General features: G+C 44.9%; 1 protein-coding gene across 1 annotated transcript in view; it reads right to left on the reverse strand.

Moving 5' to 3' along the window:
• The window catches only part of PAPPA (pappalysin 1), a 239,549-nt gene that overhangs the window by 58,063 nt on the left and 168,179 nt on the right, over nucleotides 1-13,307 (reverse strand). Inside the window, exons 14-15 of the mRNA XM_083422840.1 lie at nucleotides 11,092-11,260; nucleotides 760-943 (exon numbers count right to left, since the gene is read on the reverse strand). Coding sequence (XP_083278966.1) covers nucleotides 760-943; nucleotides 11,092-11,260 — 353 coding nt within the window. The remainder of the gene's footprint in view (nucleotides 1-759; nucleotides 944-11,091; nucleotides 11,261-13,307) is intronic.

The raw sequence follows: 13,307 nt of genomic DNA on the forward strand, positions 1-13,307 counted from the left end.
GGTGAAACGGGAAGGGGCCGCAGCCCAGTGGTAGAGCACCTGCTTTGCACGCAGAAGGAAACTGCAGGTAGAGCTGGGAGCATCTCCTGCCTGAAGTTCCTGGAGAGCCACTGTCAGTCACTGTATCCAATACTGTGCTAGATGACCCAATTGTCTGACTCTGTATATGGCAACTTCCTGTGATCCTATGTATCTATGTTGCCGTTTCATATAATGCTGAGATTATTTTTTTAAAAAAAATATTAAGTGGTTTAGAAATGCTTTTAAATAAAAATAAAGAAACATTCATTTACTTGCACATTTTAGAGTAGAATTGGGAATAGGTTTACAAAAGAACATACACAAAATTATAGCGGGCTGGAAATAAAACAGATCTACCTCCATTACATTTGTAGGCATTGGCTGATAGGAACTGGCTCTTGATAAGGGCTCAGCTGACTGAGTGCTTAGTCAGGTGGCAGAGATAGTACTGAAGCCTATGTGGTGCCCTTGTGGAGCAGAGCTCAATATGCAAAGTTTAAGGGTTGTCGGTGCGCACAGGTGTGCTTTACAACCAAGTGGTATATAAATTTTGGGAAAGAAAGGAAGGAAGGAAGGAAGGAAGGAAGGAAGGCAGAGATCAGGTATTGCTGGGACACAAGGCACTGGAGCCTGGGAGCAGTGCTAGAAGACAACACACACAACACGGTAGCCTACCCACACTTGCATGGAACCCTGAAGCATAAGGATCCATTTTACGGTTGTGTCCTTCCTGCTTACCCTTCAGCTGGGCAGGAGGCTTACAAGTGAAAGAACATCTCTTGCCAAAGGTGGTGCCCTCACTGCAGTTGAAGGTGGCTGGGTAGACATGATACTGGTCAGGGATCCCACAGTCCACAGGTTCACAGGCTACCTGCTTGCTCCACTTCCCATCCACACAGGTCATGGTGACACTGGGCTCCACCTGAAAAAGGAAGCATAGACTCACTAAGAGCTGAATGAGACACAGTGGGAGCCCCCAAAACCATTTATCGGCTTTGCCCCAATTGCTTGTAAATTGAGTTTGAGCCACTTGCCCTTTTTTGGGGGGGGGGCAATTATTGATTTTCCATAATTTTTAACAAATTACCAGATTGGTACAAAATAGTACAAATTTAATACAAATTTAAAAGCTGACTCCCCATCTCCCCAGATGTTTCTTCTCTCTTTTTCTCCATGCATTGCTGCTCCTAGTACAACAACTTTTCCAACTTTATGTCAAAATTCATTCATCCCTTCTCCCTGCACGTCACCTGAACAAGTACCAATTTCTGCTTTGACTATTATACATTATACATTATTATACATTATAACAGGTCAGCATGCAACCTTCACCATGTCCAAGTTCCCTTTCCTATAGGTGATTTTTTTAAAAATTATGTCATGGAGTGGAAGAGCAGTACTATTGGAACACACAATGCAAGCTTCCCACCATCAGGCTGAAGGATGGAAACAGATGCTACATGATAGGCAAGAGCCAATGTAGTCTGGTGGTTAAAGTGTTGGATGATAATAATAATAATAATAATAATAATAATAATAATAATAATAATAATAATAATAATAATTTATTATTTATACCCCTCCCATCTGGCTGAGTTTCCCCAGCCACTCTGGGCGGCTCCCAATCAAGTCTTAAAAACAGTACAGCATTAAATATTAAAAACTTCCCTAAACAGGGCTGCCTTCAGATGTCTTTTAAAGATAGGATAGCTGCTTATTTCCTTCACATCTGAAGGGTGTTCCACAGGGTGGGCGCCACTACCGAGAAGGCCCTCTGTCTGATTCCCTGTAACCTCACTTCTCGCAATGAGGGAACCACCAGAAGGCCCTCGGCGTTGGATCTCAGAGTCTGGGCTGAACGATGGGGGTGGAGACGCTCCTTCAGGTATACTAGGACCTGAGACACCAATTCCCCATCTAACCCAGCATCCTATTCTCCCAGTGGCCAAACCAGATGCCTCAATGGGAAACTTGCATGCAGAATCTGAGCATAAGAGCACTTTCCCCTCCTGTGGTTTCCAGCAACAGGTATTCAGATGTACTGCTGTCTCCAGTTGTGGAGGCACGGCAGAGATACCGTGGCTAGTAGCTTCCAATAGATCTTCTTCTCCATGAATTTGTCTTATCCTCTTCTACTGCCATCTAGGTCTAATGCAGTAGTAAGTTCCAGAGTTTAAACGAGCTGTGCAAAGAAGTACTTTCTGTTCTCTGTCCTGAATCTTCCAATATTTAGCTTCATTGGATGCCTATGAGTTCTAGTGTTAAGGGAGACGAACTTTTCTCTATCCACTTTCTCCATGCGTAAGCTTATAAACCGCTATCTTGTCACCTCTTGTTCACTTTTTCTCTAAACTAAAAATGCTGCAACCTTTATTCATAGGAGAGTCACTCCATCCCCTTTATCATTTTGCTCACCCTTTTCCAAAGCTTCTACAACCTTACAATATTCTTTCTGAGATTAGGTGACCAAAACTGTACACAGTATTCCAAATGTGGTTGTGCCATATATTTTTATAACGGCAATACATCAACAGGTTTATTTTCAATTCCTTCCCTAATGATCCCTATCGTGGAGTTTGCCTTCTTCACAGCTGCCACACCCTGAGTTAGAATATTCATTTAGCTAACTACTATGACCCCAAGTTCTCATTCCTGCTCAGACACTGCCAATTCAGACCCCATGAGTGTGTATGTGAAATTAACTTTTTAAAATTTGCCCTGACATGCATCACTTTACACTTGTTTACACTGAATTGCAATTCTCATTTTATTGGCCATTCACTCAGTTTGGAGAGATACTTTTGGAGCTTTTCACAATCTTTTTGTTATAGTGACCCTAAAAATCTAGTATTGTCAGCAAACTTGGCCATATCATTGCTCACTCCTAACTCTAGCTCATTTATGAACAAGTTTAAACACACAGATCCCTTGGGGACTCTGCTTTCTATATCTTCCCATTTATATAACTATCAGTTTAGTCCTGTTCTTCACTTCGTGCAACTTAACAAATTCCTGGTCAAACCTTTTTCTCTCACTAAGCATTTTGAAAGTCCAGGTTACTATGTCATCTGGTTGGCCTCTATCTATATGCTTATTGACACTCTCAAAGAGTTTTAATAGGTTTGTGAGACAGAAATTTTCCTTGCAGAAGCCATGCTGCCTCTGCTTCACTTGGGCTTGTTCTTCTATACGCTTGGTTATTTTATTTTTAACAATACTTTCCACCATTTTTCCTGGGACAGACATTAAGTTAACTGGCCTGTAATTTCCAAGATTCCCCCTGGATCTCTCTCTTTTTTAAAATGGTGCCACATTGGCTACTTCCCAGTCCTTAGATATGGAGGCTGATCTGAGAGACAAGCTACATACCTTTTTGTTAGACGATTAGTGATTTCACATTTGTGTTCTTTGAGAACTCCCAGCTGGATATCATCCAACCCAGCAATTTGTCAGTTTTTATTTTTGCTATTAGGCTTCAATATTCATCTCTTGTCACAGCTACCTGCCTCAGGTATGGCAGGGAGAGATCCCTGCCCGAAATCCCAGAGACCGATTGCAAGTCAACAAAGACAATACTGAACTAGATGGACGAATGGTCTGACTCTGAATAAGGCAGCTTACTAGTTCCTATATCAGGGGTCAGAAAACTTTTTCAGCAGGAGGCTGGTCCACTGTCCCTCAGACCTTGTGGGGGGCCAGACTATATTTTAAAAAAGAAAAAAAAGAACGAATTCCTATTCCCCACAAATAACCCAGAGATGCATTTTAAATAAAAGGACACATTCTACTCATGTAAAAACACACTGATTCCTGGACCGTCCGTGGCCCGGATTGAGAAGGCGATTGGGCCGGATTCAGCCCCCAGGCCTTAGTTTCCTCTCCATGTCCTATATGAACAATCTGAGCCAAACAGAACATACGTGGAATGGTTAAATGGCAACAACTACCACACAGCAGACTGGGACACTGTGAAACTATGTGTGCCCCCCCCAGCAAGGGGGGGGGGGGAGAAGAGAGATCTGATTCAAGTCTGGCAATGTCGGGAGTCTGGTTCTGCCAAGCATTGATGTGTGCTTATGAAAGCATGGGGAATTTTTCCAGCATACATCAAAGGGAAGCTGAGTCCCCATTTGCCAAGGCACCCTAATAGTTTCAGCAGCTTGGGACCTATCTGCTTTTGATATATGGCTGCTTTTGGATGGGAAAAGCAGCCTTACAGCACACCTCCTGTCTAAGGAAGACAGGCAGTTCCCCCAAATGGACACTTTCCCCTGCAAAGTTTTCCAAGCCAGTAAACTGATGCAAAACAAGGAATGCCTCCTATAAACTGGACTAAGGAATTGGTGCAGTTTGGAATCTTTGAAGACCTCAAGTTTAGTTTATGTGGTCTACAGACTATAAATGTCATATACAGTATAGGATGATCAGGAGTGAAAAGACAACAATCCACAAGTCTACGCCTCTCTTTCAAAGTTGTCTAATTTTCTTCTAAAGCCCTCTCAGCCAGTGGCTATGTTACCGGATCTTGTGACAGCACTTTTTTTAAAAAAGGAAATGCTAACTTAATAATAAAAGATGCAAAGGCTGCAATCCTATGCCAGCTTACCTGGGAGTAAGCCCCATTGAATTCAGTGGAGCTGAATTTATTTACAGTGGTACCTCGGGTTAAGAACTTAATTCATTCTGGAGGTCTGTTCTTAACCTGAAGCTGTTCTTAACCTGAAGCACCACTTTAGCTAATGGGGCCTCCCGCTGCTGCCGCACCGCTGAAGCACGATTTCTGTTCTCATCCTGAAGCAAAGTTCTTAACCCAAGGTACTATTTCTGGGTTAGCGGAGTCTGTAACCCAAAGCGTCTGTAGCCTGAAGTGTTTGTAACCCGAGGTACCACTGTATTTATTTTGAAGCATTTGTAAAAATAAATAAATGTAAAAGCACAAACGGTTTGTGCTTTTACATTCCTTACATTTACATTTAGATAAAAGAAGAAAATCAAGAAAAAATCACAAGCCTACTTTAAAACATACAAAAGTTAAAATCCTAAAATGGATTAAAATTACCTCTGTTCTGTAAGCATCTGGATAGGCTTGCCTAAACAAGACTGTTTTTAGCAAGCACTGAAAAGAGTACAGTGAAGGCACTGCTTGATCTCAATAGACAGGGAGTTTAAAAGTGCAGGTGTTATTGATGAGCTTTCAGAGTTATACACCCTTCCAGACATACCTTCTGCAGTGCTATAGTTTGTGAATTCTTCATGCATTTTTTAAAAGTCCTCACAAAAATTTGTCAAAATTTTAGTGCAAACGTATCCCAATGTGCAAATTTTTGCAAGTTCTTCCCCCTAATACATTACTTCATGCTATTGCCACAAACACAAAGCATTTTAATGCAAACCTTCCCCTAACATACATATCTTTATTAATTTTGGGGGGTAAACATTTGGTTTGAGAGCTGCCTTGCCCCATGTAGAGAAGAGTGAATTCAGAAACTGGCTGGATTTTGGGAATAGCGGTTTAGGGAGTTTCATATAGAAATGGAACTGAATTTCTCCCCATAACTAGGCTGTTATCCAGTGGAATATCCTCTGTTATCGTTAACAAATAATATGGTAACAGTAATGCATACCCTACAGAACACACACAAACCCTTTGTAGTGCTGCTGGTTTGCAAAATCCATCCACTGCCCCTTTCAACTAGACCCTATACAGTCCCTTTCCCCCAAAGAACTGGCTGCTGCATTCTGAAAGAGGAGCCTCAAATTGAACCCACATGAGGCTGGCCTTTTCTCTCTCCCTCTCAGCTCCCGCATGATTGATTAATTTTTTACAGAGCATTAAGGAGCTGTCAAGTTTTAAGCAGCACCTCCTGACCACAGAGGCAGCAGAGGAGGAGAGGCTGCGATGACACCAAGTCACCAACTGAGAGAGGAGAGTGGCAGCTTGTTACTAAACAGGGGTGGGGGTTGCAGAGGCAAGAGGTGGGAAACAGCAAGGAAGTTCAACCATCAAACAAAATACACAGGCAAAGAAGCACATGCAGTATTAGACTGCTATTATTGCAGGGGGGAATTTTAGTCAGTGGCAAAGCTCTTATCAGTACACAAAAATGAATTCCAAATCCTTGATAGACAATGTGCGCGCGTGTGCATGTGCTTGTGAAATTGCAGCGTATGTGTGTGCAAGCAAAATCGCTTGTGATGCTGAGAGCTGCATGCAAAGACCCTCTCAGAATTCTGCACCTGATTTGCAGGCAGGCAAATGGAAGAACCACAGCTTACTGGTAGAGTGTTTGCTTTGCATGAGGTGAGTCCCAGGTCAGATCCCCGGCATCGCAAGGCATGGCTGGAAATATTCCCTGTCTGCACTCACTGTAGACAATACTGAGCTAGGTGGACCAATGTTCTGACTCAGGCAGTTTCCTAGGTGTTCCGAACTCAGGATCCCAGCCATTATATTGGAGAAGGGCTGTTGCTCAGTGGTAAAATGCAGAACCTTCACATGCAGAAGGTTCCAGGTTCAATCCACAGCACATCCAAGTAAGGTGGGGAGAGACCTATGTATGGAAACCCTGCAGAATCACTTCCCATCAATGTAGACAATACTGAGCTGGATGGACCCACGATCTGGCTCTGCATAAGGCAGCCCCCTATGTTCCAAACTGAACCTTTCACCAACCTCCTCCAAGTGTGTGGAAGAAATTTTTCCAGAATATAGAGGCCTCATCCACATAATGCAGTTAAAGCTCTATGATATAGTGGCACCTCGGATTACAGATGCTTCGGGTTACAAACTCCGCCACCCAGTAAGTGGTTGCTCCGGGTTAAGGACTTTGCCCCAGGATAAGAACGGAAATTGTGCACCAGCGGCACAGTGGCAGCAGGAGGCCTCATTAGCGAAAGCACGTCTCAGGTTAAGAACTGTTTCAGTTTAAGAACAGACCTCTGGAACAAATTAAGTTCTTAACCCGAGGTACCACTGTACAACTGTTACAGTCATGGTTTCCGCAAAGCATCCTAGAAACTGTGGCTTATTAAGGTTACTAACTGTTGTGAGGAGACCTCCCCTCACAGAGCTACAGTTCCTAGAGAATATGTACTGATTACTAAACCTCATTCTTTCTTTCTTCCCTTATCTCTTTCTTTCTGCCCCCTTCTCTCCCCTTGTTCCCTCCCCCCCTTGCCATTTGAATGAAATTAGGCTGAGGGACACATGAATTTCAGCCAAGGGCCACAGGTTGCCCACCCCACCGTAGATCCTGGAGCAGGGAGATATTTTTCTATGCGTATTAAAAGGTAAGAAATCACCTATTAGGACCAGCTATTTCTCTACGTTTATTCAATGAAAAGAAAAGGAAGTAGTACCATATGTGGAAAGGACAAGTGCAATTAATATTTCCTCAATATTTCCTTAGTTCAAATCAAAAGTCCATTACCGCTGGTTTGGCTTACTAGTTGGCCACTATCTGTAGACACCACCAAAGCCCTCTCTCCTATGTCCCCTAGCACATTATGAGGGCTAGCGAAATAAGCAAGGTCACCTCTCATTTCTGCATGGCATGGAGATGGCAAGAGACAGCAGGAGTTTCTCTCTAACATTGCTGCTTCTGGATATGAGACCTTCAGGCTAGGGCCTGAGTGTCCTGTTCACCAAAGTTTTGGGGTGCATTCGCCTCTGGTGAGCTGGCAAGTGGATTTGTAGATGCTGGCCTAGGTTAATGTCTGCATTGTGAAGAACTTAAGCAAAGCCCTCCTAGACCAGGCTAAAAGCCCGGTCAGTCCAGCATCCTTTTTCTCACAGTGGCTAGCCAGATGTCTACAGGAAGCCAGCAAGGAGAACCAGAGCATAACAGCACTCTGCCCACCTGTGATTCCCAGCAACTGGTATTCAGAGACTTGCTGGAGTCTACAACTCAATGGTAGATTACATAATCTGCATGCAGGAGGCCCCAGTTTCAATCTCCCTGTCATCTCCACTCAAAAGTGATGGGAAAGACCTCTGTGTGAAACCTTGGAAAGCCACAATCAGTCAGCATTGGGACAGTTCTCAGCTAGATGGGCCAACGGGCAGATTCCCTACATGCATCCAAGCCCCAAAACCTCAGTGGAGAGAGACTGCTGTGTGTGTGTGAATTAACTAAGTACCCATTTGCCTTGCAAGCAGGGCTCCTTGATCAAAACCAGGCACACTAACTGGCTCTAATCTCCTGCCGCCGCCAACCCCCCCCCCCCCACCCCACAGAGGGCTCCCTGCCACAAAAACGATATGGATGGTGATTTGTTTGGTTTGCAGATTCTTGCACTTCTTGACGATAAGGGCCCATTTCCCAAGCATTTCCTTGTTCAGTAAGTCAGGCTCATTTGAGAATTTGTTTTCCGTACTGCAAGAAGTGATCAGCTTTAGGGAGGTTCTGGTACTGGTGCCAGTTAGTATGAAGGAAGTGGGGGTGGGAATGAGGCCCCAGTCTGCAGTGTCCTCTGTTGGGTCTGCAATTAAATCAAAAAGGGGTTGACTCATCCTGGACTCCCCTTCCCCCACACGCACCTCAAGTATCTCCCCTTGGTAGCATTATGAAGGGTCTTAGTGTTTTCACAAAATGATGCTATATAAACCTCTAGGCGTAGCCCACCCACTTGCAAATTTGTCCTCAATTAACACTCTCAATGAATGCTCTCCACAGCACGGCCCTTGAATGTGCAGAAAGTTGTGAAACTGCTTTATGCATGTGTGTGCTAAACCTTGGATTTCTCTTCTTCGCATAGAGCCAGTGGAAAGAGAAGTAAACAAGCAATTGGTGGGGCGGGGTGATACTGTGTGTGTGTGTGTGTGTGTGGAGGGTGGGGAATAGTAGCTGCCAGCTCCCTCCTGGAAGAGACAAGGAGGAAGTCAGTTGGTGCTGAGGCCACGTTAGGGTAAGATCTGTCACAATGAAGGCCCAGATAGGGGACTCAGTCTAGGTGGATAGCAAAAGGAACATAGGAAGCTGGCTTATCCTGAGACAGACTATTGGTCCATCTAGCAGAGTACTGCCTACACTGACTGGCAGAGGCTCTCCATGATTTCAAGCAGGGGACATTCTCAACGCTACCTGGAGATGCCAGAAATCTGGGACCCTCTGCATGCAAAGCAGATGCTTTGCTACAGAGCTATGGTGGGCTTTCTCTTCATAGCTATAGGGTTGTATCCCATGCTAGTTCTACTCACAATAAAGTAAAGGTAAAGGTGCCCCTGACCGACTGGGGTTGCGTGCTCATCTTGCTTAAGAGGCCGGGAGCCAGCGCTGTCCGAAGACACTTCCGGGTCATGTGGCCAGCGTGACGAAGCTGCTCTGGCAAGCCAGTACCAGCGCAGCGCACGGAAACGCCGTTTACCTTCCCGCTATAAAGCGGTACCTATTTATCTACTTGCACTTAGGGGTGTTTTTGAACTGCTAGGTGGGCAGGAGCTGGGACCGAACGACGGGAACTCACCCCGCCGCGGGGATTCGAACTGCCGCCCATATGATCAGCAAGTCCTAGGCACTGAGGTTTTACCCACAGCACTACCCGCATCCTTCTACTCACAGTAGTCCCATTGAAAACAGTTTCCATGCCTTACTTAGATCCATTAATTTCACTGAGCCTTCTTTGAGTAGAACTGTCACCGGATACAACACATACAGTCTGAAATGGGTCTAGTGGTTGTGCAGTTCAATTCCTGCAGGCACTCTAAGACAACCATTCTGTGTATCACCTCCCAGACCCAACCCACAAGGACCCCTATTTACCAGGAATGGTACCTATTTCAGTGGTGCCATTAAGACAGGGCTTTGAAGGACAGAAGTCTGGAGAGGAGGCAGGGAAGGAAAGCCCCCCCCCCCATCAAACTGAGACAACATAGTACAGCTTCATAGAGTGGTATATTAAGAACAAATCAATGCAGACATTTTCAACTGGAAGCCACATTTCACTTAACTAAAGTACTCCAACTCTATATTTCATTGATCCCATATACATCCCTATCACAAGGAGAAATGGGACTTATTAATTTCATGAGACTTATTAATATAACTCAAACAAGGGGCAACAGAATGCAACAAAGTGATCATGCCTTAACCTAATGTTGTAATAATAATAATAATAATAATAATAATAATAATAATAATAATTTTATTATTTATACCCCACCCATCTAGTTGGGTTTCCCCAGCCACTCTGGGCAGTTCCCAACAGAATATTAAAAACACAATAAAACATCAAACAGTAAAAACTTCCCTAAACAGAGTTGCCTTCAGATGTCTTCTAAAAGTCAGATAGTTGTTTATTTCCTTGACATCTGATTGGAGGGCGTTCCACAGGGAGGGCACCACTACCAAGGAGGCCCTTTGCCTGGTTCCCTGTAACCTCACTTCTTGCAATGAGGGAACTGCCAGAAGGCCCTCGGAGCTGGACCTTGGCGTCTGGGCTGAACGATGGGTGTGGAGATGCTCCTTCAGGACCAAGGCCATTTAGGGCTTTAAAGGTCAGCACTGACACTTTGAATTGTGCTTGGAAATGTACTGGGAGCCAGTATAGGTCTTTCTGGACCGGTGTTATATGGTCTTGATGGCCACTCCCAGTCACCAGTCTAGCGGCCACATTCTGAATTAGTTGCAGTTTCTGAGTCACCTTCAAAGGTAGCCCCACATAGAGTGCATTGCAGTACTCCAAGTGAGAGATAACCAGAACATGCACCACTCTGGCGATACAGTCTGCAGGCAGGCAGGGTCTCAGCCTGCATACCAGATGGAGCTGGTAGACAGCTGCCCGGGACACACAATTGACCTTATTTGGGTGTGAGTGTGTGTAGATACAACATTCATTGTTCCACCAACTTCACCTACCTGGCTTCACCTACCACTGGCATATGGCCCAGAAGGGAATGTGGCCATCAGGATTAAAGAAGTCCCCAGCCCCCGCTACAACCCATTGCACTGCCTACTATTATATTATGAGATCCTGTATCTCTTTAAATGATGGTGAAACCATTACCCCCCACCCACCCAAACCAGACAGCTATTCGCTCACCCTGGCAGATTGTGAACTGCAGCAACAAACCTGATTCTTTGCAAGGTCGTCATCTCTCTGTATTTGAAGGATGTAGCCTGTCTTGCAGGTGACATTGCACTGGGCACCATTAAAACGCCCCACACTGGAGAAGGTCAGCACAGCATTCTCAATCTCCAGTTCTTGGCAATCAGTGGCTTTGCAGGAGTAGTGGACACAACTGTTGGGGGAGAATAGGAATATATATGCTTCTTGGTGGTTTACAAAAACAAAACCAACAACAATGTGCACAATTAAAATACACAAGAAAGCAATAAAACACCTGTAATCAAAATGCTCAATAAAACAAGTTTGTCTAGGTTGCATTCACACAGCACTTTATTCCATTTTCCCAGCTGTAAATTTCTGCATTATATTTGAGCTTTCACACAACATAAAAGACATTTCTGGAAAGCGAGCAGAATATAGTGGAAGTTTTGTGCTCGTTTCCATGTTAATCGGTTCCAAAAATAATCCATTTGCAACCCCATAAACCCAGAAAATTGCAGGAGTAAAGTGACAAAATTTGAGGTAGTATGCAAGCTTACAGCTACTTCCTGCTGTTTTCATGGAGGAACCATGGGGGAACCAAAGCAGGTATGTGCGGAATGGGAGGATGGGGGGCAAGGATCCTGTCCAATGACATTCCTACTGGTGGGAATTAAATTTATCGTGACACACCAGCATATGGGTCAAAAAGCCACAGTTGCTTAACACAACAGGTACTACAGCATGAAAGGAACATTAGAAAACAGAACATAAGCACTAGGAAAACCAACACAACACTCCCCGCATCTAACTGCATCCCAAAACAGTGCTAAGTTCAAAACAGTGAAAATAGTAATTAAAACAGGAGGTTGTAGCTTATCCTTTAAAACCGCTCAGCGGTTTCAGTGCCCCTGCAATGTCCAAGCCCATCATTTTAGCCACAGAGTCCCATGCAATTGCTCCCCCCCTTAAATTATCCTTACAACATGCAAAATTCTTCCCTCGCCAAACCTTTCAAGGACTATGTTTCAGCAAGATTCAGCAGGACTCGGCTGAATTATACCTAAGCTCCTAATTGCCAAAAAACCCCACCCCCATTATTCCATTTGGAAGATTGAAAAGGCGAGAGAGGAATGCAAGGAGATCAATACCATGAGATGAAACTGGGGAGGGAAGCATTACGGAAGGAGTGCTAATGATTGCTGACTTTAGCATGGAAGACACTGCATTGGTATTCTATAGCATCCAACAGCCTGCGGAAGGATCAACCACCCTGCTCTCATTTACCTTCACAGCAAGCCCTTGGATTGAAAGGGAGCACTTTGCCCAAGGCCTGCCTAGTTGCCTTTTTACCTTTATGAGCTAGTTGCAGTGAGGGTTGGTGCCCATTGGGAGAGACATGGTGGAAGGCAGGTAGACCAATAATAGGTGGAGGCAGAACGAATGACAGGCAGAGCCACTGGGGGCTGGCAGGAGGCATACTGGAGTTGGTGGGGCAATGCCCCATTTGTCCCATGGACCAGCCTCCACTGACCACTTGCAGCACAGGGCTTTAAGCTGATTTTTGCCATGATTCATGGCGCAGTTGTGACAATGTCACAGTGTATCTGATAAAGCTGGGCTTCCCAGAGTGGTCAGTACTGGCCCTCCCCCAGATAAAAAAGTGGCTAGGGGTGGAAAAGAAGTGTGCAAGGCATACTGTGAATAATTTAATTAGGAACTAGGTGCCTCAGAAATGCCAATGGGCATGTGCAGAGTTCAACTCCCTTTCCAATGATGCTACTCGGTATTTAACAGGGTGGCGCTGTGGGTAAAACCTCAGCGCCTATGATCTGCCGATCGTATGGTCGGCGGTTCGAATCCCCGCGGCGGGGTGAGCTCCTGTCTTTCGGTCCCAGCTCCGCCCACCTAGCAGTTCGAAAGTACCCTTAAGTGCAAGTAGATAAATAGGTACTGCTTTCTAGCGGGAAGGTAAACGGCATTTCCGTGTGCTGTGCTGGTGCCGGCTCACCAGAGCAGCTTCGTCACGCTGGCCATGTGACCCGGAAGTGTCTCCGGACAGCGCTGGCCCCCGGCCTCTTAAGTGAGATGGGCGCACAACCCTAGAGTCGGACACGACTGGCCTGTACGGGCAGGGGTACCTTTACCTTTACCTTTTATTTCCCCTAACATTGTTCGATTCCTAGTCATGGAGATTGGTCATTAATAAATGTTGACTATATATCAATATATTTCAACTG

This window comes from Podarcis tiliguerta, assembly GCF_965153285.1.
Source record: "Podarcis tiliguerta genome assembly, chromosome: Z".
Taxonomy (NCBI): Eukaryota; Metazoa; Chordata; class Lepidosauria; order Squamata; family Lacertidae; genus Podarcis; species Podarcis tiliguerta.